At 43.2% G+C, this 27,742-nt stretch overlaps 1 protein-coding gene across 5 annotated transcripts in view; it reads left to right on the top strand.

Moving 5' to 3' along the window:
• The window catches only part of LOC101069513 (CUB and sushi domain-containing protein 3-like), a 139,408-nt gene that overhangs the window by 78,967 nt on the left and 32,699 nt on the right, over positions 1-27,742 (top strand). For 3 of the 5 annotated variants that reach the window (XM_029838295.1, XM_029838298.1, XM_029838299.1), the window contains 20 exons: positions 451-555; positions 4,931-5,049; positions 5,833-5,902; positions 7,367-7,483; positions 7,586-7,795; positions 8,530-8,718; positions 10,192-10,369; positions 12,529-12,674; positions 13,158-13,238; positions 14,012-14,125; positions 17,777-17,965; positions 18,060-18,218; positions 19,389-19,577; positions 21,011-21,196; positions 21,725-21,919; positions 22,674-22,847; positions 23,865-24,038; positions 24,558-24,731; positions 25,683-25,868; positions 26,567-26,740. In XM_029838295.1, coding sequence (XP_029694155.1) covers positions 451-555; positions 4,931-5,049; positions 5,833-5,902; positions 7,367-7,483; positions 7,586-7,795; positions 8,530-8,718; positions 10,192-10,369; positions 12,529-12,674; positions 13,158-13,238; positions 14,012-14,125; positions 17,777-17,965; positions 18,060-18,218; positions 19,389-19,577; positions 21,011-21,196; positions 21,725-21,919; positions 22,674-22,847; positions 23,865-24,038; positions 24,558-24,731; positions 25,683-25,868; positions 26,567-26,740 — 3,129 coding nt within the window. The remainder of the gene's footprint in view (positions 1-450; positions 556-4,930; positions 5,050-5,832; positions 5,903-7,366; positions 7,484-7,585; positions 7,796-8,529; positions 8,719-10,191; positions 10,370-12,528; positions 12,675-13,157; positions 13,239-14,011; positions 14,126-17,776; positions 17,966-18,059; positions 18,219-19,388; positions 19,578-21,010; positions 21,197-21,724; positions 21,920-22,673; positions 22,848-23,864; positions 24,039-24,557; positions 24,732-25,682; positions 25,869-26,566; positions 26,741-27,742) is intronic. The other 2 variants (XM_029838297.1, XM_029838296.1) reach the window with 2 other exon arrangements.

Raw genomic sequence — 27,742 nt, forward strand, 5'->3', positions numbered from 1 at the left:
ATAATCAGCACAAGATTACTTCAGCATGTTGGTAAAAAGACAATAATTAAGACTGTTGCAAACTCCTGCTTCATTGAAAGAGGGAAAAAGCTGACGAAAGTGGCGCTCTTCACACGTGACGCCTTCTACCCGCCATTAATTGAGCCCTTGTGAAAGAGGAAGTGTTGCCTCTTGTCTCGGCTCGTGTGATCACATTATCTCAGCGTCACACTACAGCTGTCACTGCTGCGCAGGGCAGCTTGGGACGTGGAGCAGATGAGGGCTTGGAAATGATCAGAGTCTCATAGTCGACACTCGTGGAGCCTGTTGAATTTGTTTTTACTAAGACGGAATCCTTACCTTCATTTCGATCTTTATACGAAGCGTGTAATTAAGAGCCAACATATGCTTATTGTGTACCCATTCTCAGCTCTTTCTGACAGTTTGACAGTGTTTGCTTTTATAATACAGGTACAACAATCCCACAGCTGCTGAACAGCACATCCAACAACCTGTACTTGACCTTCCAGTCTGACATCAGCGTGTCTGCTGCTGGTTTCCATTTGGAGTACACAGGTATGAGGAGAGATGCCCTGTCTCACTACTTGTCACTTTTATTCTGCTGTCACTTTGTTTCCATGTGTCCGTCTGGCATCTTTGCCCAGCTGCTTCTCAATGCTAGATGGGTGGGGAGATGCCAGTCTGGGTGGCTCAGAGAAGGAAGACGAGTTTAAAATGTATTCTCTCTGCTGGTGTGCTTGGTTTTATTTGTTCATTGCTTCAAGTTAGTGCAGCCAGATTCTTTTTATTTGGTTGTAAATGTGCTCATAATCTCAGTGGCCTGTTTGCTAAAGGCTGAAGCATGCTGAGCATTTCCCCTGAGAATTTAAGGAGTGAGGCCCCAGTAGAGCAATTGATTTATTATTCTACTCATTCAGATGTATAGAAAATTAAAATAAGGATGGCTGGTGGAAGGTAAGGTTTCATTTCCGTTTTCCTTCTTTTCATAACAGGAAAACTCTCACATATGTCAGGGTGATTCCAATTCCAGTCGCTACACTGTGAAACGAACTTTAGAATGACTTAAAGGTGCTTGCATCATTTCTCTCATAATTTGATACTCACAAATGTGTCGTGAATGAAGGAGATGGGTGAATGAAGCTCCGCCAGTCACTCCTGCCACATCACAGCCCTGTTGCTCACAGTCAGAACTTCATTTCAGAATCATCCTCCTCTCCCTGAGAACCCTGGTGAAGCTAGGCTTCTCTGTGGGCTCTTCCCCCTTTGCATGAACCTCCTCCCACCAGCGCAGCGTCCTGCTGACAGACACATCAGTCTCTCTCCGTCCAGTCTTTGCTCTGTCATATTTTGGCTCGGCTCTCTTGGTGGAGGCTGCTGACCGGTCCTGTGTGTTAACCAGCCTCCCGCTGAATTCCTGTCTGTTTTTGTGTAATTACTCACGTTGGTGAGCTCCTCCACCATGTGGCGTTACTCTCTGCCTCTTGGCAGCGATATCCGACCAGGCCCCCTTTGTTTCTCCTTGGAACTGCTCATTCATGTTGGAATGTTTGTGTATTGTAGTTGTTGTTGCCCGGATTTTAGATTTTTTTTTTCTTTTTTCTTGGCAACATTCCATCCCCGTTCTATTTTAAACAGTTAAACTTGTGCATCTTATTCGGAGCATACATTTATGGTGTTGTTCCCCTCAGATTTAAGCACACATTTACTCTGTGTACGCTCGGCGCGGGAGAAGAATCGAGGTGGTGTGGATTGCCAGAGCTTCATTAAGTCAACCGTACTTTGAAATGTGTGACGGTCTCCTCTTGAGAGGTGACATCATGCCACTAAAACTTCATTACAGTAGCAATTTAACAATCTGTCCCAAAGCAGATGGTTTCCTATCATGTGAAACAGTTTGGGCGCATTCTGAGAGGCGGTAAGATGGTTATCCTGTATCCAGAATATGGCCCAGCTTTAGAAATTCACTCTAAAGTGGGCCGCTGTCTTCTCCACTCCCTGCTGTGGCATCTTCAGTGTGTTCTGTTTTAGGGGCTCCAGATGTGTCACCCTCATCTGGATTCAAGTTTACTTGCACTCTTGGTTTTATTTTTAAGACTTCATTTACATCACTTGGTTTTTGAAGAGCGGCACCAGCGCCGACGTGTTTATGCACCCCGAGAGACAGAGTGCAAATTTGGCAGTCTTTTGACTTGAAATGATTCCTCTGTGTTTTTTGTTTGCTCAGGCTGTCGACTTTTCAGGCAAGATCAAGTCTTCAGGCTTTTTTGATTAATGACTTTTTTCTCCCCCATCAAGTAACTGCATTTATCTTTTTCATTTTATTTCTTTGCAACGGGTGCTTGAACTGAAGCCTCTTATTATAGCTGCGTTCATTTTTGTCCAGAGCTTGTCACTTAAATCTACAGCAAACTGGGAAGTTTTAAACTGGGGAGCTGCGCGCGTGACCCGACCAGTGTTAGCTGGGGGTCTAAAAAATTAAACGACCTCGCATGACTCTCTCTCTCAGCACGCCATGATTTATTCACTACATGTTTTCAGCAATCTTCTCTAGATTAGCATAGCGGCTCAGATGTTAGCTGTGATGTCGTTGCTGATGCGGCATTTAATCCCAAGAAAAACAGGAGTTTCCAAAGGATCTGGGCATTTAATTAATATAAATGTTGGAAAACTGTGAACATATTTGACCTTTCACAAAGATTTTCTTCTGTTCACCTTCATTTAGTATTTCAAATACGCCGAGTAATTTCTAAGGTCAGCTGCATCTTAATTTAATCCATCCATTCAAGAAATTCTTTAGATTTTCAGAGAAAGGTCAACGGAAAACAAATATGATCCAGTTGCCTCAGCGGACATGACTTCTAATTTAATTGCGCTTTTTCAACCCTTATTTAGAATTTAGAAGCACAACGTGTCTCCCATTTTAGAAAAGGGATTATTGTCTTTCTTTTGTGCACAGGCGCTACATTCTCTCACAGAAATATCATATATATATTGGGATTTCATTTTTATTTCACAATGTTACTTTGGCTTTGCTCCAGTGTGCTACATGCTGGACGCTGCGTTAGAATTGATGCTTGGATGGGTTTTAGTTCTCATGCCGCTCTGCTTTTAAAAGGATGAAAGTAAGATGATGCCTTTTTGATAGAGCAGTAGTTGTGCTGCAGCCTGCGAGGATATTTATAGTCTCTAACTGTCTTCTTGTAGGAAATTGTGGTCCATAATGCACTACTTATGTCAAATTCCAGAGAAATCTAAAGCCTTTTTCACTTTTCCACTGCAGGTAGAAGATCATGAGACAGATTTCTTTTTATTGCTGAATGTATTGTGTTGTTTACTAAAAGTGCAACTGCATATTGATTATTAGGGCTCATTCACAAGTCGGTATCATTAACTTTAGCGTAAAATAGATATCCTGAATTGAAAACAATGGCGGCTAAAGCTCAACAGCTGATACGCAGATTGCTAAAATACCATTGAAACTCTCTGATTATATATTTATCATATAAATCTGAATAAAATGTAGCGCACATGCTTCATAGAAGATGCCAGAGAAGGCTGCAGAGGCAAACCAGTAAAGATGCCCAACATGATGTATTCATGAAAGACGATTGGTTTCTGGCTGCACCCTTCTGCTGCGATTTAAAAACACATCTCATGGCAGATCCTCTTAACAGTAGTGAGTTCTGCTTCCATGGAGCGCGTCTTCAAAGCAACAAATAACATGGTTTACAGGAATCATTGCGCCTTACAGTCGCTCTGCATGCTATTATTGATGGCTGCTGTCTTATTGTCTGTTGCGCTGATGTCTCGGAAGTCTCTTTACAAGCTCAGCCGAGCCACTAGTCCATAAACATGCAACCCAGAACAGCTGATTCTAGACTGTTAATATATTTCTGCAGCCATTTTTGTGGATAAGCTGTGTAGCTATGTTGCATTAAGAATGAATGTGCAGTGCCTCTCAAATCTGAAGGGGCATCTAAAGTGCAGTTATTGGCTTTTTGTTGGGGGAGCGGCTATATTTCTCTACTTCTTCATCATTTTATATAAAGTTAATATGATTTCAATCAGCCGCGGATGTGCACAGAGCTAAACTCACCACGGTTTTTAAGCCACTAAAAGCCAGTGTCAGACTTCTCAGTACCTGGCAAGGGGCACAGATATCACTTTGTTCCAATTAAGCTGGATGCTTCTGTCAAGCAACTCTTCAGGGATTGCTTTGTAATTTCACAGTGATTGCGTCGGATCGCAGTCAAAGATCTTTGCGATTGCAGCCACTAGCAGCAAAGCTTTGTGACTTGTCTCAGTTTGAAAGGGTGTAGTGAGTTCAAAGAAAAACAGCTCACTCAATCATTGCTAATGCTACTGTCGGCCGGTAAATGCATGAATAGGGCTGATGTGTAATTACGTGATAATTACTCACTTGTTCCCTATAGTCGCACTTTTGTAGCTCAAAAGAAAGGGTTTCATTCAAGGTTCAGTATTTGAGATATTAAGTTTTGTAGAGAAATTAAGCAAATACTTGTTTCATATTGCTGTAAAAGCATGTGTTTATAGCACGTAATTAGCATAATACTAATGTTCAGTAGGTCATTTGCAATTAAGACCTTTATACAGCTCTTTGCTTGCAATATCATGTCTGCCATTTTCCTATTGTTGCCTGGAATCAATACATTTCAATCTACAGTGCACCTATACTTTACCGCCTATTCCAACCCTCATTTCCAATCAAAACAAAAGCTACCTTGACTGGAAACCCCTGTGGAATTACATTAGTCATTAAAAAAATCCATGTTGTTGACAGATTTTCCAACCCTTTAAATATGTATTCACACCATGTGGTGCCACCAGATAATTAGAAAATGGATCTGAACCCCTTCTGCGCAGAAGAATGATTGCTGTCCACACTTGTGTGTTGTGACTCTGTCATAAGCAATAGGTTTGGATTCGTGTCCGGAGCCGCTACCCCCCAGTAATGGGCAGAGAGTGGGGGAACGCTACACCGTTGGAGACATGGTGTCCTTCCAGTGCAGTCAAGGCTTCATGTTACAGGTAGGTGAATGTGTCCAGTGCTGGGGAAGCAGATTTAGAACATTTCTAAAAATGTTACTGACTTAAATGGGAAATTTATTAAGCAGTTGGACCTCCGCCCTGTTCTCCATGGGCAGATCATTTAATTGTTTTTTTGTTGGTTTTTTTTAGCTGCGTTGGTTTGGCTTTGGTCAGCTCACTGCTCCCACACATAGTTTACCCACTGTCCACCATCACTGCCCACAGTTCTCTAGGATGAATGGATGAACACAAGAAATAGAGCAGAGAAATCCTCTCATCACACTTAAACATATTTGGATTGTGGTCTTACTTTATCACGTCTTCTATCACGAACTGTTCCCTCAAATAGTGCAGTTCTATTTGACTGTTTTAAGTGATAAATTACCAAAATTAATCATCAGCTTCTCAGGTCTTTTTTTTGCTCCGCAGTTAATTTTGAACATTGTCCTGACTGCAATTGCAAAGCTACAAACATCAAGTGTCATGTATCCACAGCTATCTGTGAAATCAAGATACTTGTCTTGTTTTGGTGTTTTAGTACATTTCTTTGTACTCTAGTTCGGACTTCCCAGGTGGCCCTGTTGCCGGCCAAGAGCAGCAAGGGGTTGTGCTTCTCCCAATGTCATCAAATATTTATGCACAAGACATTGTTGGGAGGAAAAAAAATCTTTTTCTTCTGCAAAGGTCCACAGGAAAATGTCCATTTGGTCTGCTGCTGACCCTTGTTTTCATCCCTTTTAAGTTCTTTTTGGTGCTGAATATCTGTTTTTTCTGTCTGAACAGGGAAATGCGTACATCACTTGCATGCCTGGTCCGGTCAGGAGGTGGAACTACCCTGTACCTCTGTGTTTAGGTAATGGATAGATTTATGGTCGCTGTCTCTACTTCAGGCAACAAACACATTGTGTGGCATCAGACGGTCCGTCACCTTTGCTCATCGACTCATTCATCGTATGTGTCCCTTGCTTTAAAGCTGTTTGTCTTTTACTAAATCAGAGTCAATATCTGGCCCCGACAAACAAACCACCATATTATACATTTAGTTTTTTCTTTTTAGTCTAGTTTGCAACGTGTGTGCATTTAATTACAGAATGACCTGAGAGTCATTCCTTTCCCTGACACTTTTCCGTTGACCCCAAATATTCAGCGACGTGGCCAAAACATGTTTACATTAATGCGGATCCATTCTTACCGCGCACTGGCAGCATTATGTAAACACACAAAATGGCTTTCTTTATCATTCAAATGCCATGTCTGAGGTTTTTTTTAGATCACTGCGGGTATAAATTGGAGGCTCGCTGTTGACAGAAGTGTTCTCGAACGCAACTCTTTCTTGTTAGCTCATTTTCTCGCCTGGGCAAAGAGCATACTTACCTCAACACCCCAGGATCTGCTTCCACTTTGTTGCTGATAAATTCACATCAAAGTTGCCGCCTGCCCCTGCCCAAATACCATCATCCACATAAGCGCTTCACCGCTTCCCTTTATGTAAACGGGTCAAGTTGGGTTTCTCCACCAGCGAAACAATTACCGGTAATCCCATAATAGATTTAGTCTCCATCTATATTTAGCTTCAGGTCCGCAATGAGAATCGAGCCACGCTTCCTGTGTGATTCCACTATTCCTCACATGAATGGGACTGTTGGAGCTGGATTGTGGGGGGGGGGGGGAGGAGTGAATTAAGTGTATTTTGCCCTGATGTCTTTGTTGGATGAATTGTATTACACCCTGGTGCATGTGGGGGTTGAGGATGTAAGGTTCAGCAGAGGGGGGCGGCTGTAACCTTTGCAACAAGCTTAAGCTTTCTCTAATGCACAATCACAAAGAAGAGACAGCGGGTGTTGTGAGACTAGGGCGCAGTAATCGCCACCACCGCTGAGCCAAACTGTGATGCTGATATTGACTCCCTCATTTATTTTAATTTAAACCACCACCAAACGGGGAATAAACATGAGTGGTGTATCTTTTCACAATTGCCTGTTCGGCGCATTATCGCCACAGTCAAGCAGAGAGGTGCTCAAACGGGGCCCGTCTCCATCTCGTCCTAAACTCGTAAAGCCCACTCGCATCGCTTTTCCCTTTCACCCACAAAAACTGCCCCTTGCCCAAGAATGTAATCCCAAACTGCACCAATACATGCTCATTCTGGAGTCTCAACTGTAATTATGCTTGTAGTGAAACCCACACACCGCAAATGACACAATGTTCTTCGCCCGCTCTGCATATCCACCCGTCATTGTGGTTTCTTTTGTTTTTTCACGGCGAGATGTTCCGCCATGCACTAACATGTTTCTCCTCCATGGTTGATCTCCCTCAGCTCAGTGCGGCGGCTCTTTGACAGCCTTTAGTGGCGTCATTCTCAGCCCAGGGTTTCCAGGGAATTATCAGAGCAGCCTGGACTGCAGCTGGAGAGTTCAACTCCCAATTGGCTTTGGTAGGTTCTCCCCAATCTGGCTTTCCTTCCTCTCCCTCCGTCCCTATACTTATGTCATTACACTATCAGCAATGAAACTAGAAACATATCTCTTCTTTTCAGGGATCCACCTGCAGTTTCTGAACTTCTCCACAGAGCCCGTCCACGACTACTTGGAGGTGCGGAGTGGGAGCCTGGAAACGGGAACGGTGATTGATCGGTTCAGCGGCCCAGTGGTGCCAAGCTCTCTGTTCAGCACCACCCATGAGACCACGCTCTTCTTCCATAGCGACTACTCCCAAAACAAGCCCGGCTTCCACATTGTCTATCAGGGTGAGGAGGAAGGCTCCATCCAGTTTTCCCCCCACAATCACTGAAAAGCCACATACTCCTCATGGCACAACAGATGAGAAGTAGATTCTTTGTGTTTTTAAACTAAACAAAAGCCGATTTCGAGGCTCTACCATATTATTTCATAACTCGGGTGAGGCCACATTTCAATGAGACATTAGTGTAGTAACAATAACCAAACTATATTGTTTTCTCTACACTTCAGCAGCTTCTAAAAATAATTCTTCACTTCAGCCAGAGATATTTTATAGAGTAGGCTATGCTCGCTTTCCCAGCTCCCAACCCTGACTTGCTATTTCGCCATCTCACCTCTGTCATGTCCACCTGTCATGTCCTCGGCTCCCCAGAGTTATTGTCCCCTCCCTTTCCCAAGGATAAAGTCGTCTCTTTACTCTCGTGCCTGTCATCTAAACTCGTCCATCAGTTATACAAGCTGGGCCTATTCAGTTGGTGTCTCCTTGCATTTATTGGTTTCTTGGTGACCTGCCCCAGGGGCCCTTACTCAGGCAGCTTTTGAAGTGTTTTAGCACCACTCCTAACTGCAAATGTAAATTGCATTTTATATTTTTGGAAGTGCTCTGAGAAACTCTCAAGTCAAATTTGAGGTCTTTGATAATCTCAGATACTGAATTGTATATGGTCTTAGAGGACTTATTCCCGCTGCATATTTCAGCTTTATAAGTCTTCTCTACTTTGTGTATTTATTTTTCTCCCAGCGTATGAGCTGCAGCGGTGCCCGGACCCTCGACCTTTCCGGAACGGTATTGTGATTGGTCAGGACTACAGTGTGGGAATGACCATTTCCTTTGAGTGCCTCACAGGTTACACTCTGCTCGGAGAGCCATCGCTCACCTGCCTGCATGGAGTCAGCAGAAACTGGAATCACCCCATACCTCGCTGCGAAGGTAATCATCTGGTGCCCTGTGGAGTTGTTCATGTGCACAAAAATGCTAAAGAACAACCGAGACACACTTCTCCATTATTTATTTGCATATCTAGATTTAATATTTAGCTGTATCTATTTTTGAAATGTCTTCTAGTATTTGTTGTCCTCTACACAAAGTGCTGAAAATGCCCTTTACTCTAATGTATTGTTCTTATTCAAAGCATCTAATTCACTGCCAATGCAACGCCACTTTACTGAACCATAAACTGACACAGCCTATTATAATGATATATGGGGCATTTGAAAGTCTTTATTACAAAGCTGATTATGCCCGTCATTGTTGTAAATTTCAAGAAGACTCTTTACATGTGGCTCCGATAAATTATGGCACTCTTTTCTTAAAAGGGTACAAACTGTAAGTCAGAGTACAGCATGTCAGAGTAAATGTATTCGTGTCATCTATATAAGATGGACGTGACTTTGCGGTGTTACTGCATTGCTGTGTTTATCACAGGCAGTGAATCAGTTGCTGAGCAAAGAAAAAAGGCTGTTTTTTTTCCTGTAAAACTGGCTTATTGTTTAGAGGGGTGTACCTACAGCATGTCAGCGCCTTCACAATACATTTAGGCTTTCTTGTTGCACACTGATGCATTGGTTCTAGTTCTCACAAGGTTGCTTTCGGTAATTTTAATTGTCTCCGCAGTGCTGCTGGGTGCTGCAGTAATGTCAGAGCAGTAAATATCAGACTCTTTCCAACTCTGAACTTGGCAGAAACACAAGAAACTCTCCAGAGAATGCAGAAATAAACTTATTCTGTGCTTCAAACAACTTTTCGATGTACAACGCGGAAAAGTAATTTAAGTCTTGACTAATCCTCTCAACTCACCCGAAAATTTACATCTGACCATCAAAGTTAAACAACTGTGTGCAAATGTGCAAAAGTATCTCTCCAAGATTGAATGCTATCTATTTTTTAGTGTGGGCGATGAGGTTATCCCTTAATCCATTAGAGTAATTATTATTCTAACCTGTTTTCTAGAGCCTTGTCTATAGAATATCATATATTTTACTCAATTTGGTCATATACACATAGTGGGAGATGTCAGAGGATCCATCTGCAAAGATTTGATCTCACCTCTGGCAACCACAGCTCTTTAATATGTAATACACAGACACCTTTTAATAGCAGTGATAGATGCAATGACCCTTTAATCAGTTTAATGCACCCTAAGGATAGCCATTAATAATTAAGGAACTAAATCCAAATTCCTTTGCACCTGGAGTCCTGCTTTACGTCCAGATAAAAGCATGAGCGATATACTCGGCTTCATTAAATTTGCAGCAAACAGTGACCAGCGCTCTGATATCGTTTGTTTTTAACAACACTTAAAGGTGATATTGCCATAAAAACACCTTTTATGGGTTGTGTTAAATCAAAGCATGTTTTTATGTCATCCATCAACCCTCCCATGATTTTCCTCCCACATTCCAGCTCTCTGCGGTGGGAATATAACCTCCATGAATGGCACAATTTACTCTCCTGGCCACCCAGCTGAGTATCCGCACTTCCAGGACTGCATGTGGACGGTCAGAGTTCCCCCCGGTTACGGAATCTACATCAACTTCTCTGTAATCAACACAGAACCAATCTATGACTACATCACTGTGTGGTAAGTTGCTTTTTCTGGCACATTTCAGCCTACCTTAATGTGCACAGATCATTTTATTGGCAGATTAGATTGTCTGTCTTATTTTTTAATCGCCCTATTCCCCGTGTGATACTTAGAAAATTCATTTGAAGCTTTACCACTAAGATTGCATTTTAAAAATAGTGCCAAGATGTGTGTTGCGTTATATAATTTTTTTTTTCCCCCTGTTCGGCGCTCAGCTCCCTAAAGCGTGAGGAATCTTTCTGAAGGTATCTGCGGCTTCCAGTCTGTGCGGAGCCGAGTGTGTCTCGTTCCAATTTTAGGAACAAACGGAAAATCTGGGTTAATGTTACATAAACTGAATTCGCAGGCACGGAGGCATCGGCTCTGAGTTACCTGGGATATTTGTTGGTACGCTTGAGCTGCATCTGCTAATGAGCAATCACACAGCTGCAGAAATATTTATATTAGCAGCTTGTTATCAGGCCAGCAGCGATCTCCCCAGCCCTGTCACCCTCTTCCGTCTGCCTTCATGACGTTCCTCTCTAGTCGAGAAAGCCTCAGGCAGTCAGGTAGATTTCCTCATGGGTGATGAAATGCCTTCCAGCTTCCTGGGTTACCATTTATTCTATGGGAGCTACTGGCGCTACAATTTTCAAATGAAATAGCACATAAACAATATGTCCCCTGATAGTAACATTTCATTTCCCTGCCTGACTGCCATCTCCCATTTTGCCAATCACAATGAAATGAAACTGCAATAATGCGTTTTTTTAATATATAAGATATTAAAAGTACACACTCGTACAGAAAAACATTTAGCGCGCAGTGCATCATTCAGATAAATGGGCCTGGAGCGACCTGAAAGTGCCAGTAATGAAACACTTTTTTAAAATAATGGAAAAGTATTCCATTAATCCATTTTTTCCCTCATCCTAAAAAAAAGTTTTTCCTCTTTCATAATTAACAGCCTCTTCAAATAACACATTAACTCAAGATTTTCATTTTTTAAACCGTTTGTATTTTATGTTTTGACAGCGCTGTGCTGCCCATAGTTTATTTAAAGCAGGCTTTTGGTTAGGCCAGTAAATCATTTAACTACATGTGCTTTTAACAAATCTCAGTCCTCTTACAGGTTTCAGATTCTCAAATTTGGTAGCTCTACTTTGTCTTCTCTATTTCCAGCCTTTCCTTTCAGCTAACTTTGTTTGCCAGCTGGGATACACGAGAATAATTTGTCTCTTTCCCCGAAGCTCTACCCCCCAGTCACAAGTATCTAAAGTTGCTTTACAGGGGAGGCTCCCAGAGGCGGACCAATTTTACCCTTCTCTTTATACCTGATGACTCAATTTGTGCACACATCTTATTCATTTCAGTTGTTGTGAAACTTACTTTAAAAACTAAACTTAACAAATGGCAGCTACCCAATACTTTGATGCGGCTGCTGGTTATTGTTTAGCGTTAGCGTTGGACCTGCTTCCTTGTCCGCAGAGCGTGGGCTTCTTGATGACACAGGCTTAGCTGCAGCACTGCTCAGAGCTCACTAGAAGGCTGTTGCAATGTCTCAACTAGTGTAAAACTATTTTAATTGCAAAAACAAGCTTGATTTGTTTTGGTCTTGCCAGTGACCAGAAATGCTGAGTTTAAGATCCATTCAACCTCCTAATGGCGCCTTGATTAGTTTTATAAGCCTGGTTCTGCATTAAAAATGTATGATGGAACAGCTCGGATGTGGGCGTTTCTGTCACTGAATTCATCTGTGAACCGTAGCTGCTTTGGTATTTCATTAAGTGAACGATGCAACTGCGTATCAGCAAAAAGTATCGGAACGGATCGGTATCGGCAGGACAGTGTTTGTTCCGTATCAGATCGGGAGGAAAAAGAACTGGATCGGGATGAGACTCGTTGTTTGTATCTATAATCTGTAACTCTAGCATCAGACTAACCTGTCTTGTGAATAAGAGATATTCTTGGAAACCTGACTCCCAAAGGAGGGGTAGGTCACTGATTTGGATCTCATCCTCTACTAGCTGCCATTTAGCTGTACATCAAGTTTGGCTTCGGCTGTGGACGTGTCTGTGGAAGTTACACCAGCTCGGAGGGCTCATTGCTTTCTAAGTTATTACTTGTGCAGATTCCGAACTCATTTTTCAACCCCCCACCCTCTTCTATCTCCTCAGGGACGGGCCCGACCAAGCTTCGCCGCAGATCGGCCAGTTCAGCGGCAACTCTGTCCAGGAGGGCGTGCCCACCACCGCCAATCAAGTTCTCATCAAGTTCCACAGCGACTTCAGCACCAGCGGCTTCTTTGTGCTTCATTATCACGGTAAACGGCGCTTTGAGTGGTGCCAAGGAAAATCTTGTCCAGACAAGTTTATTTGATCCTTACATCGCTGGAACGGCAGTGTAAGGAGATCTATAGTGTAGCACGGCTCCAGGGATTATTTCTCAGTATTTAAATAGTGGAACATCTAATTGACACTGTTTTCTACTGAAGCCATTATTTAGATGTTCCCATTTAGCTTCCTTTTCTTGGGTACTTGTTTTTCAATGACGTGTAATGAATGCCCTCTCATGCCTGCTTTTAATTCTGCTCTTTGGAAATTTTCCTTTTGAAAAGAAGTTGGTTGACACCGTCTCTTTTGTCTCAGCTCTTTAAAACAGTGCTTTTCTATGATTCTTAACGTTAATAGTCAGCAGTTTGACCTATAGTCAGGTTTTAAAACGTAAGCGGCATGCTGAATGACGTGCACACCTACGTGCACACCTACACTGCTGCAGAGCATAACGTCTGTGGTCTTTCTAACAGCGTACCAGCTGAGAACATGCCAACCGCCACCCCCGGTCGCCAATGCCACCATCCTAACTGATGATGACGAGTTTGAAATAGGTTTGTCTTATTTCATTATACTTGTTTACCAGCCAGTGACGGCGTCTAATAAAATAAATCTGCATCAGAAATGAAATAACTTAGTCAGACAGCATATAAAAATGGAATGAAAGTAGGTCTTTTTTAACCTTAATTAAGTGTCATCATCGTCTAAAGGTTATCAGTCAAACATTGTCCTTACTCTTGTTTATCAGGCAGATGTTATTTAATTCCTCTGTCACTTTTAGGTCTAAAAGCATACTGTCTTTTATTTGAATAAATGAAAACATTACTCTATAAAAAAAAATAGTCCTCTTAATCTTCACTATTATCCTATATCTACACCTATATTTATACTATATCCACTATTTCTTTTTACAATTACCTCATCGGGTAAATGCATAGGATGCAGTTTTTCTCATTCCTTCACATCTCAGGCACTAGGATATAGTTTTTTTGGGGCTGGGCTGTTTGGCCTTTACAGTCTGTCTGCATCTTCAGCGTCAGAAGCCATGTGGACATGGCCAGTGGCTGTCCTGCTTGCTGCGTCGCTGTGCTCGCCAGTTTGCACCTCTTTCGCCAGACGGCGACGTCAATCTTCATTAGAAAACGTGTTGATGATTAATGATTCAGGCAGTTGTGCTGAGAATGCCTCTGCTGGCTTAACGCTGCGGGGCGTTGTTTGCGGACGGGTGGGTGGTTGGGGGAGTGATTGGCCCTGATTCTCATGTCCACCCCTGCTCTGTGTTTGCGTGGCTTTGATTGTGTGATGGCGGGTGTGCGTTACCTCACAGGGGACATTATCCGGTACTCGTGTCTGCCGGGCTTCACCTTGGTGGGCAACGAGATTCTGACATGTCGGCTAGGAGAGCGGCTGCAGATGGATGGACCCCCACCAGTCTGTCAAGGTGAGTTACTCTGAGTTCGCTGTATGTTGTCTTGACTTTGTTGTTGCTTAATTATGGACTGTTGGAGCTGTGGGGGAGGAATGTGTGTACATTGCTTCTGTTTGGTCTGCGTCCACCTTTAATACTCCATAGCAGGCATACTGACAGATTTCCGTGTCCCTGATCTCTGAAAATATGGCTGCTTGAATGATTAATACAAAATGTCCTCCCCGTGATGGATTGTTAAAAATGAGGCACATTAAAACCACTCTGTGTTCCACCAAAAACAAATGCTGTCACCTTGGCCACCTGTAGTAGCCATCAGAATACTGACAAAGCTTTGTCTCCTGGGGATCCACGCAATTGCCCTGAAGTCCTTTGTCAAGAGGTATCGAGTTGATGAGAATTTTGTCTTACCAGAACTGTGAGACGGTGTTCTGTCGGATTCAAGATCACAACGTGACAGATACCAGACAAAGCCAGTGCCTGCATCCATAAAGCATCTTAGATGCAGTGATGTGAAGGATATTTTTTAAACTTATATACTACGTACACTCACTATTTTCAGCAGGTAAAATGTCCGTTCATCTGTCCGCGACCAACTGAAACAATCTGCTTGGACACATTTAATGAGAGAGTTCTGGTTGTAATCAGCATCAGGAACGGCTTTCATGACCGGACTTTCACAAATTCTGTCTGTGATATAAAGAGAGATGAAAGAGGAGATTAAGGTTTCATGGTGTGTTGCTTTGGATCAGCCTGGAATACGGAACAATCCAATTCCAGTGAATTTATCTCCAGTTCTTCGCTTCGTTTGTGTGGAAAATGGTCAAATTAGCAGGTCAGTACTAATGAGAACTGTTAAATGTGCTGTATCTGATTATTTCTGTTATTTGCTCAGTGAGGATAGACTACCAGCATTAACTATTTGCATTTCTCTTGTTGAATTAGTCCTGCCAGCTCACCTTCTCATGTGTTACTGACAACAGAGAATCTGCCAAGAGCCGTCGTTGATGCGAGCTCGGGCTCAAACACTGAGCCGAAGCTGCCAAATCCAGATATGCCTGTGTTTTTTTTAGACTTACATCCCATGCCGAGCAAACAAATGGACCAAATAGCTTTTTTTTGTCACCTGTATTTAAACTCTTTTTGAGCTGGTGTAAATTTTTTCCATTAGGATTTCTGTGCGAATGGTCATCACAGGCAGGGGTGTATTAATCAAAAACCAGTTGGGAGCATCAAATTAAAGTTATGTCCATATGAGCTTTTGTAATTTGTTGTAATTTGTTGTTTTACACTTGCAGGCCCCACCTCATTATTGTAGTCAAGAATTCATTACATCTTCCTGTCTTGACTAGGTTATGTCCTTGTGCCACCGCTAACGGCAAACTAATTGCTCTCCTTGGGAGATGTAAAGTTGAACTTAATTCGAGCTGACCCGCAATTCACATCCAGGAGACTGCAACACTAAGCATGTAAAGAGGACGCTTCCTGTTGGCAGCTTGCCGATAGGGCAGGAAAAGTAATTCTCCAGCAGCTCCCAGATTCTGCTTTTGTTGCTGTCAACCCTTCTGTTAATTGTCGATTTCTGCTTAAGAGATACGCTGAAACGTCCTTGCGCGGCCTCGCCACCAGATATTGCTGTTTAAAAAAAAAAACAAAAAAAAAACATTTCCCCATTAGGAATGCCGGTGAGGAAGGTTACTCTGTTGCTTTGATCAAGGATAAAAACACAATTGAGCTGGCGCACAATGAAGTTGGATCTAACACATGAATGGCTTTTTAGGGCGATCCATATATTTCCACGGATTTGTTGAAGAAATTAGCTACAGACCCCCGCAGGAATTAGATTTTAGCAAATGAACTTTTTGATATGGTAAAAGTAAGAGAATATTGTCATAACTTTGTCGATAGTTGCAATATATTATTATCTCTGAATATATTTGCACGTGGTGTCTGCAACTGGTTTAGCCTTTACTTGATTTGGTTTTTAATCCCTGCACTTGAATTTCAAGGTCAAGCGTAGTTATAGGTTAAAAATGTACTTGCTGCATAGACCGATTTGTTGCCAGGCAACACTATCTGCTCAAAGTTTCAATGGCTCACTTTTATTTATAACAAACGGCAACAGTAGAGAGAAGGCACTGTGCACTTCAAGCTCTATAATATCAAAAGGAACTTTATGTATTTGAGTTGATTTCCTGTCTGAGCCAGAACCGTTTCCTCAGATTGCTCAGACGAGTCCTGCTTGTCCCAAAATTCTTCCATTTCGGAATGACGGCGGTCACTCCGCTCCTGGGAACCCTAGTTTTGGCAGCACATCATTCCCTTATTTGTTGTGAACAGTCTGTCGGGTGGGCATGTCGAAGGTGAATTCTGTTTTTATGTTTTTTAATACCTCCCTAAAATTAGCCTTCACACAGCTCTTCTGAGCCCAAAGCATTTGAGCGCTGGTGAAATACTTTCAAAGCAGAGTGTTCCGACACCCTTTGCTTTAATAAAGGAATGTGCCTGAAAGAGATAACGGCGATCTTGAGCTGTGAGAGATGTAAAACACAAAAGCATTTCTTCAGTGAAAGATTCTTTCCATATTCGTCACAGTGTCAATCAGGGCTAATCATATCACAGTTTGAAATTAAATTGCTGCTAATTGCTTCTCAAAGAAGCCGTTTTTTGGGTTTTTTTTAAATCCATAATCAATGTGATGGTGATTTTTGAACAAAATCAAGTAGACATTTAAGTATAATTAACACCCTGCCAAAATTGCAGTGAAACTGTCTTTTACCAGCACCCCTCTGTGAGGGCCAGATCTGAATCCAGTTTAATAAGCGGAGATGCTTTCAGGCTGGATATCAACACTCTGGACGGACATATCTGATTGTCAATGAGAATTCCAGTTGTAAACCTAACAGCGCAGTTAAAAGCCCAATTATGAGTGTCTTCAGGACCCCAAATAAGTGTAAGGAATATTCATTCCCCTCTGCGTTACAGCTCTTTATGCATTTTATTTTTCTTGACATATGTCTGATTGTTTCCCGTGACCTTTTTATCTCCAACAGTTGTTCACATTAACCTTTTGCACGCGTCATGTTTCTTCTCAAGAGGCCCAGAAGAGAAACTTTTGCTTCTAGCCGAAAAAGAAATAGATGGAAACGAGGCCTGTCATCATTTCAGACATGCCAGCCTGCAGGAAATGAAGGGAATGCTGTGAGCCGTTGCACATGAAGTCAGGAAAACGCACACACACACACACGCACACGCACACGCACACACACACACACACACACACACACACACACACACACACACACACACACACACACACACACACACACACACACACACGGCTTTTTGGGTTTTTTTCCATACAGAAGAAACTGTTTCACGTTAAGACTTTTATTGTTTGATCGATTGATATGGTGGAGACCTGGTGACAGCAGATTCACCAGCTCAGCTATTAGTTGCAATATCAGTCGGGCTGAAATGTCATTATTTCAGGACGAGTCCTTTTTTAAATGTAATTTCTACTGTCAGTGCATCAGGGCGAAGAAAGGAGAGAATATTTTTAGCTTTTTTCACCCCCTAGTCCTTCTCCTCTTTGTTGTCCCTTCTTGTTCTCTGCTTGAGTCTCCCTTACCTCAGCTTTTGTCCTTCTTTTTTCTTCTTTTCCAGTCCAATGTCCAGCTCACGAGGTGCGTTTCGATTCGACCGGGGTGATCCTGAGTCCAGGCTTCCCAGAAAACTACCCGAACCTGCAGATGTGCTCCTGGCTGATCAACGTGGAGAAGGGCTACAACATCACTTTGTTCTTTGAACTCTTCCAGACAGAAAAGGAGTTTGACATCCTGGAGATATTTGATGGTGGGTCCTTGGGATTTTAATAAAATAGAAATTTTCTTGTATTTACTTCTACTAATTGTTCTCCACATTGGGAAACTGTGTGTGTGCATCTCAGGGCCCAACATTTACAGCCAGAGCATGGCATCGCTCAGCGGCGACATCGAGACCCCGTTCAATCTGACCACCACGGGCCACCAGCTGCTGCTGCGATGGTCGTCTGACCACGGCACCAACCGCCGAGGCTTCCACATCAGATACGTGGGTGAGTATCAAAGTATGTATCCAATTTATAATCATATTCTTCTTCTATGACTGCATTTATACAGCAAAAATAAGTAAAAATCATGGGTTTTACAGGCTTGCTGTCTTTATTTTTGTGTTAATACCAAAAGAAGAGTGAATATTCACTCAACATTCTCGGCAGCATCTAGAACATCTGATGTGTGACCCCATGATTTTTATTGTTAGGTTTTTATTTTTTTTCGGGTTCGGTTTAGTGATCATGCTCACAGCAGGATATGTTTTTCACCGGCAGAATGAGGAGGCAAGGCATGCTGTTTTGCACTCTTTAATTTAAAAAGGTTTTAAATTCTTAATTGGTTCTTTAATAAAGCGGGTGGCTAAGCAAGAGCAGCAGAGGTAATCTCATTCCATTTGAAATGCATCAATAATAATGAAAAAGCACAAAAGACATGTATTTTTCATGTTGTGTCTGTGTCATATTTAATAGAGGGGAATGTTCCTGTGAAAGCAAGCCAGTGTGATGAATTTTGTAAAGAAGACTCCGCTTTGACTTGATTGATTTGAACAGAAGACCGACTTAGCGTCCGCAGTCGGCCTTTTTGTCGTAAATCCCTCCTCTCTCCCAGTCATGCTGATTTGAAACAATGTTTGACAGCATTTGTAATGCATGCAACTTTTCCTCCAGATTTCCTGTCCTGTCGGCAAGGCCATGCTCCTAGTCTCAAAATCAGATTTATCTTATTTGTATTCAGTGGGCTGTAAGATGAAGAAGTGGAAGGCTTGGAAGAAATAACTGGGGGATGCGCCAGTATTTCATGTGTTGAAGCAAACTGTGCATGCATCTACCCATAGGACTCTCAAGACTAGCATAAGCATGATTTTGAGGTCTATCTTTGCTGCGTGCTACACAGGCTGAGTGCTAAATAGACGTGACTTTCCTCAGGCACTTTCCTTCATTATCCTCCCGCATTTCAAATGGATCCACGCTGTGACAAAATGTTCACCTGAGCCTTTCTCGAGTTCTGTTGAAACACCCTCCCCCTGCTTTGAATAATTTCCTTTCTTACCATTTGTGCCTGCCTGTTCTTGCAGATTCTTTTCAAGACGTCGCATTTATCTTTCTCCCTACTTTTCTCTGCCTTTTCTTTGCCCTGTCACTCATCTCCTTGATCCCGCTCCTTAATCTCTCCATTTATTGTAGCGATGTACTGCAGCACCCCAGACTCCCCACAACACGGCTTTGTTGTGAGCCAGACCGGGGGTCATCTTAACAGCATGGTGCGCTGGGCTTGCGACAGGGGATACAAGCTAATCGGAAAAGGCACAGCTGTGTGCAAGAAGACCACCTATGGCTACTACACCTGGGATGCACTCGTTCCTGCATGTCAGGGTGAGGAAGCCTTTTAAATCTTTTTTATTCCAATTTTGTGTTCTTTTGGCCGGCTCTCTGCCCGATAATTAGCGGGCCCAGTCATTAGCGCCCACGACTTTTTCTTCATTTGAAGCCAGACTCATTGAAAGTCAGTAGCCCATCAGGTGGACCAAAATAAATCAATCCTACCTTCTTCGTTCTGTCAGTTTTCACTTTGCAAAATCACTCTCATCTAACTTGGTGTTACCATGCAGCGTCGTCTACTGACGCCACGTAACGGCGGTCTTTGAGATGCATATCCCACGTCCCGTTCATACCACTGCATAGGCGGTATACTGAAATGCAGAGAATCAGCAAAGAGCAACAGATGAGACTGTGATGAGAGAATAAATGAGGGAATGAGAGCACATTCCTTAGTTAAAGAGCTGCATTGTAAGGTGGTGAGGGCCAGTGCTGATGCCTCGGGCGATACAGACAGACTTGGGCTGTTTGATGTTTCAGTCTATGCGGTTGCCTCTGCATCTTAAGATATGTGCTTGTTTTCATCCGTGCTCCATCCAGCATGGGTACACGCTCTTCTCTCCCTCCCACCTGATTCTCAAGATAAAACCCTTGATGTCCAGTATTTTTCGCTTTGCTTCAGCGTGAAAGACTGAGGAAATTGAAACCCCCGACCTGATATTGTTTTCTAGTTGCACCGCTTATGCAACCCTCGTTAATGAATGATCCGCAAATGTAGTCATTCCCTTTAATGCGAAAGCTCCTGGATGGGAATGTTTCCTCATTTGTTCAGTTTTAGAAATAAGACTTCTAACATGGTGGAATTTCAGACTCACTTGTAAATATTCCAATTAGAAGCAAATAGCTCGGGGAGCAATCAGCAGGCACCCCCATGGCAGTATTTTTTAAAAATGTCATTTTAGCACATGTTGTTTTTGGAAATTTTAGAAATATCTAATTTTTGCTGATGGATTTATTAAAGTGTCAGAGAACAGCACATTGTCATTAATGATGCTAACATCCCATAATGTGCTCCAGAAGGCAGTTCCACCTAGCATGCACAACACCGGGGCGCTCTTGCTCGGTTAATGTGAAAGCAGAGGTAATTAGCAGAATTAATTTCATACGCTCTCTTTGTTGTGTTGAGTCAAAAGTCCCTGCCGTGAATAAGGGCGGTTATCTGAATTCTACAGGATGTCAACTTTCTCCTTTTGGATATTAATCACCAACAGGTTACTGTTTTCTTTTTAAGGAATAGTAATAAATCGCTGCTGTGTAAACCTGTATTAGTAATTGGCGCGATAAATGGCTTTCTCCCACAAAGATGCTGTAACCATTTATATCTGTGCGGCGAACGTGCCTAATCCACCCGTGTTTGTCAGGTGTTGCTCTGCCTGCTAGCATGTGGCGCAAATACATGTGTGTACAATTGTCCTCTTTCCCGCCTGCAGCCGTGTCATGCGGTGCGCCCAGCGCGCCCGTGAACGGAGGTGTGCTCGCTACAGATTACTCCGTCGGCACACGGGTGACCTACTTCTGCAGCAGCGGCTACCGACTCTCCTCCAAAGAGCTGACGACCACAGTCTGCCAGCCAGACGGCACCTGGAGCAACCATAACAAGATACCTCGATGCATCGGTAAGAAGCGGATGAGGTGTGGAGAGGCTGCAGGATAAAGAGGAGGAGGGGTGTAGAGAAACGGGGTTACCTCAGGAACACAAAGCACTGCTGCATACTACAGGAAATGTGGAGAGTTGGTGTCAAAAACTGTGAAATTAGCTTCTTCACATCAAAAGTTGGTTTGTAATTCCTACGATTGCTTTGTGTGATTGCACGATTCAGAGAAATGAAGATCGTGTCCCAATTTGTAAACATCTTTGTTGTAGTAGAGCATTTTTTCACCATAAATGCAGGAAATTGGCTGTTTACGCTTTATATGGATGGATTCATTTTAATGATTAAAATGTTTGCTCGCCACTGTTTTTCTTCTTTCTACTGACGCATTGTTATACATGTTCATGAGTCTAGATTTAGCAGTGTGCCATATTTATGGAATGAGAAAATAAATTGAAGTCAGTCAATTTGAATAATCCAAAATGAACAATGTCCATTCCCCACTGAACCTCCTCTTCTGTCTTCTCCCGCCCTTTCTTGTTGTTGGCACAGTCAACATGTGTCCCAGTCTCAGCTCCTTCTCCCTGGACCATGGCAAGTGGAGAATCGTCAACGGTTCCCACTACGAGTATGGAACCAAAATCATTTTCACCTGCAATCCTGGGTACCATCGTGTTGGCCCCTCCCACATTCAGTGCCTGGCTCATGGGGCGTGGAGCTGGAGGAACGAGAGACCCCGGTGTCGAAGTGAGAAACGTCTCCTGAGTTTTGTCTATAAACACTAAAATCTTTGACTAAAGGAGGGATAAGGAATAACGATGTATTGTGCTTAAAACCGAACAATTGTATATATTCCCTGACCTCACCAACAACCTTCCTGAGGTCTTTAGTTGGCTGTTATTGCCACTCGGCTGGAGATGAAGATGAAAACTGCCGGCGTACCTATCTCATAGCCAAAACTCTCTTCCTGCACAGTTGTGTGTGTGTGTGTGCGTGCGCTCCTCTCCACCAGTGGAAAAGTCTGTAAATGTGTTTCATTAGTTAGGAAATACAGCAAAATGAAAAATCGCTGACTTCACCGGGAGACTCCAGATTCATATATTGAAAATGAATAACACATTCACAGCTCACTTCATCAGCAGCTCACCTCCTCCAGCGGTCCTGGCTCCTTCCGGTCCCAGCCTGGGTTAGATGCCGTTTGCTGTGGGACTGGTAAATAAAAGCTTTTCTGCGCGGCCCAGAAAAAGTGACCTGTACAATAGAATAAAAAGAGAAAGGCGTCTCGTGATTGTTGCACAGGGGCAGGTGCCATCATTAGAGTCCTCCTGAAATATTACAGGTCAGGCTTATTGCATTGAGGTCACAACGGAAGGCGTGAGTGGCTGCTCTGGCATTGACTTTAAAGATGTAAGGCAGCCTCCTCTCTCCATTTCTCATTCTCTTTCTCTCCTGCTCTCTGTCTGTCCTGTTTTTCATCTCCTTCCTCCACATCTTACCATAGTTATTTCCTGTGGAGAGCTTCCCACACCTCCAAATGGCAAGAAAATTGGGACCCAGCACACATTTGGAGCGTCGGCCATTTTCAGCTGCAACCCTGGATATGTTTTAAGTGGCTCCGCGGTCCGGGAGTGCCTCCTGTCTGGCCTTTGGAGCGGGGACGAGGCGCGCTGCCTGGGTAAGCAGGAACTCAAGGTTCCTTCATTTTCTGAAGGACAGTCTTGTTCCGACTGGACTGTAAATCGTGGACAACTTGGGGCATCAAACCGTGTCTAAAACTCATGGAAAAAGCCAGAATTAGTCATCATTTTCAGTTGTTTATGAGCTGCCTCTAAATGAAGGCTTTTGACTATCAAAGCTTGGGAGTTTGTTCAGTTTGAATTCCGACGCGCACTTGCAGATATATTAATCTGTTGATCAGTCTCGTTATCTCAGCACTCCAAGCTGCGCTGCGCAGTGGTCCTGTTTTGGGTTAACCCAACCAAGGACCTTCAGCCAGACAGCGATAATCAAACGCTCTGCCGGGTTTCTGGGAGCAGGGGTGAATTAGGGAAATTGGAAACATGGTTCATGGCTATTTCCCAGAATTTAAGTGGTGGAGGAAACCTCTGGGAGATTCCTCCCATCGGAGAGGGATTTATTCCTGTCAGAAGTAATACAATTACATGCATGAGCATCGTGCATAGGTTTCTGAAGAGCCTCTGATGAGAAAAACTGTATTATCTCCACGCGCGGTGCTGAAGCCAGTGTAAATTTAAAAAAGAAAAAATTAGATAATGGGCTGAAAAATGCTGTTTAAATCCAGTTTGATTCATGAATGGGCTAATTTTGTTTGCCATTCTCATCAGTCGAGAGCCATCAATTCAGCAGTTTCCTCATTATACAGTTGTTAAAATGCAAAGTTATTTAAACTTGACAATACAATCAAATTCCTTTTAGCGTGAAATTCTCGCCCATTCGTTCAGTGGATGGCAGTGAAGGCTATTCCTCGGTAGGAGCGCTACACCCACATTTTTGCACTGTTTTCTATGAGTTCTTGTGACCGATAATTCAAACACTGGTCACCGCGTTTAGAACTGACGGCAGGTCGAGTAAATGCCAGGAACAATGACTGCGTCATAATGTGCTTTTCACGCCACGTTTCCATGAATCTTCCCACACGTGTGTGTTTTTATTTCTCCTTACTGCCCCACAGCTGGTCACTGTGGGGTCCCGGAGCAGATCGTTAACGGGCAAGTGATCGGGGAGAACTTTGGCTACAGAGACACGGTGGTTTACCAGTGCAACCCCGGATTCAGGCTTATTGGCTCCTCGGTACGGATCTGCCAGCAAGACCACAGCTGGTCGGGGTTGCTCCCAGTGTGCATCTGTAAGTCCACGATTACTGAGGTCGCTATCAGTGTTCCCGTCAGTCGTCCCTCACTATCACCGTTTTTTTTTTTAAATTACAGCTATATTGTGAATCAAAAGCGTAATTTGGGTACTTGGCTAACATGAAGCAATAAACTAATGCATCTTCGGCATTCAAATTCATTTGATTCAATTTTCAGTCTTCCGGCTATTCCCAAAGCTTCCTGTTCCTTTAGTTTAAGAACTTCTCAAATCAATAATTCATACATTACTTCATAATGTGATTCGCCATCTTCTATTCATCTATTGATGCTGTGTAATCTCCACTGTATCCTTTCACAATCAATCTGGGCCTCATATTTAATTCCACGGAGGTTTGTCCTCCGAGGTTAATTATATGATAATGATATTCCTGTGATGGCTGTCACTGCATGTTCCCTATTGATCGCACATATTGAATTTGTTTCCTCGCTCCTTGCCATCTCTTCCCGGCCCTCTCTACCTCGCCACATCTCTCTGCCGCCGCTCTCCTGGGCAGCCGTCACGTGCGGCCATCCCGGCAGTCCCATCTACGGCCGCACCGTCGGCGAGGGCTTCAACTACAACGACGTGGTGCGTTTCTCCTGCAACAAAGGCTACACTATGGAAGGACCATCGACGGCCCAGTGCCAGGCCAACCGCCAGTGGAGCCAGCAGCCACCCACGTGCAGAGGTCTGGCCCAACGCTCCCACCAGAGCGGAGAAGTTATCTGAATTGCATGCGTCTTGACCGCATGTGTGGCCAAGTTAAGCCACAGATATTTGGGTGATACTTGTTTCTGAGTGTTTTCTTCCAGCATGCAGCAGTAGACGGTGATATCCGGACCCCCACCCCCCACCCCACACAGCCGCAAAGCTCCAACTGTCCCAGTATAATTCTGATAGTGTTGAATATGTAATTATGCTACCTGTAATCAACCATAGCTGGTTGTGTTGATTTCAAAGTAGCTGTTTTGACATGAATTTTGCTGGCAGTCAGATGTGAATCAGATTTTTTGAGAGAGGGTTGGTTCAAAAGAACAAAAAGGATCATAGTAAAGTGATCTCACCAGCGCGCCCGTCTTTCCACACTCATTTTACAATTACAGTTCATTTTAACGAGTGAGTAAATGTAATTTTTTAGAGGATTTTTCAGTGATTCCTGGATAACGGTGAAGAACAGATGTGCCTTTGGTGTGCCTGATTTGCAGGTCGTTACTTGCGCGCTGCGTTCGTGGCGGCGCTGTTTGAAAATCGCCTCTCCTGCTGTGGTTGTCGCGAGCCACAGACGCTTCAGAGCCGGGGATGATTGACTGCACAATATTCGAACGTGTCGTATAAACTCTGCATATTTTTTATTATTGCTGAAACGGCTCAAAAGTTTAAGGCTACGGTGCGTGTAAATAGCGAGAAAACTACTTTAAACATTTAGGTTAACAAGTGACCGTGTCGGTCTGACATTAGTGGAGGTGTCGTTTACCCAAAATGAAACTGAAAATGTGTCTCCTAAATTACCTCGAGGCGGCTCAAATTAATTGGACGAGGTGTCAGCACCAGTTGTCACACACACCTCCCATTTAAGGCTAAACTAATTGAATAATTAATTGTAGTGTAATGTGTTTTTTTTTTATTTCCCTTCTTCTAGTGGTAAATTGCACCGACCCAGGAATCCCCGCCAATTCCATCCGGGAGAGTAAGATTGAGCACGGCAACTTTACGTTTGGCAGCGTGGTCTTCTACGACTGTAACCCAGGATATTACCTGTTTGGTTCACCTGTGCTCACCTGCCTGCCGCTGGGCCACTGGGACAAACCTCTGCCAGAGTGCATCGGTACAGTCCTCGCCTCTTTTTTTACAGGACGTCATAATCGTTCAAAATTGTTTCCTTAAAGCTTCAGCCTTTTCATATCATATGTGCACTTTCATGCGAAGGTTAATTAAAACACCGGGAAAGGAAGTATGTAAGTAATGTGGCGATGTTTCGCAATTAGTCTCCCACATTGTGCCCTAATTTACTTTCTCTACAAGACTGGCATCAAAATGATGACTCGGCACATTATTATGCTGTAGCTAATTAGAAATTGTTTTCCTTAAAAAAAAAAATAAAAAAAGAGCTTAATTTATTCTAGCCATACATAAAGTCTAAAGGTTATCTGTGGCTGTACAGTTTCATAGCTTTTCTCCACCACATAAACAATCCATTTTTGTAAATATCTTCGTTTCATTGCAGGGCAGAGAGTTGATGGACTGCATTTATTTTATCAAACATTAAAGTAATTAAAGAGATACACGGGGGCTTCTGTCCCGGCTGTTTTATCTGCTGCTCCTGGCATCGCTGATTCTGTAAAGAAATTGGCTTTTATGAAAGTACAGAAACATTCTTTGTGTTGTGGGACTAAGCTGGGTGAGTCAACATGCACGCTAATGTGCTTTAAAGCCGCGAGAATAATGAGGAAGGACTTTGTGAGTTTGTCTTTAACAGCAGAACCATTTTAAGTCCTGTCCGTGCTGCCTGTTCCCATCATATAGAGGTGGACTGTGGTCGCCCGGGGACGCCTCCGCACGCGGTGATGAGTGGCGAGAAGTTTACCTTTGGCTCCACGGTCCGCTATTCCTGCTCCGGAGACCGCCAGCTCATGGGAGAGTCATCGCTCAGCTGTCAGCTGAACGGTCACTGGAGTGGCCCGCTGCCACACTGCTCAGGTAGAGGACCAGACACGCGGTCGTGCATGTAGAAGAAATGCCTTGCTTATTTCACGTTGCAGCATGTTTCCTTTCAAAATGAGAAACTGACTTTTAAAGCTATCTGGTCTTTATTTCTCCACAACTGACCCAAAGCTAACACCTGCCCACGATCACGCCTGGCCCACCAACATATAGAAATAGGCTGTTACCGCCTGTGACACAATCTGTTCCACCTACAGATGGGTGGAATCTGAACATTCAGCGGAGATTTCATGTCCAGGGTGGGTGGGAGCATATTTCTTTGACATTTGGGGACTAAACAAACAGGTTTATCTGACAATAAACAAACTAGGAGCCACCGTCCTCAGCTTCTTGCTGGCTGTTTTTTCCTGCTCCTTCCTCCATCACAGCTAAGTGTTCCTGACCGTATAAGTGGATGTTCCCTTGGTTTGTTCAACCCACTGACCCAGAAGTAACATTAGTACACACACTTGTAGGAAAGTGGAAAATCCAGTCATCTTCAGGTTTTTTTTTATTTACTCAGACGGTCGGAGAGCTGTGAAGCAGTCTGGGCTCCAGCAAAGATGCATGAAAGTATCAAAAGTCGCTCGGTTCTGTTGGAGCGTTGCATATAGGAGCTGCCACGGTGTGAAAAGAGGTTCGATTTTTAAAAAAGAAAAGAAAAAAAAGCTTTTCTTTGTCCATTGTCGCGTTTATTGATCACCTGCTGTTTTTAGAACTAATTAGGTTTTTTAAAGTAATATTTCCACAGCAGTCTGCTGTTATCACCAATAAGCCTGTTTAGAAAGTGATGATTTTCATTTTCTGAACATTTTGTTTGGCTCTCTTCTTGCCCTATTAGCAACTCTGGCTGTTTTGCCTCTGTTTATTTGCAGCAAATGCTAACAAGCTCAGCTTTAATCTGGTTTGAAAACATTTTATACAAAGCAAGCTTCAGAGAACTTAATTTAACTTGTCCGGAACCTAATGAGCCCCAACTTCTCACTTGAAGAAAGCCAG

This window comes from Takifugu rubripes, chromosome 7, assembly GCF_901000725.2.
Source record: "Takifugu rubripes chromosome 7, fTakRub1.2, whole genome shotgun sequence".
NCBI lineage: Eukaryota > Metazoa > Chordata > Actinopteri > Tetraodontiformes > Tetraodontidae > Takifugu > Takifugu rubripes.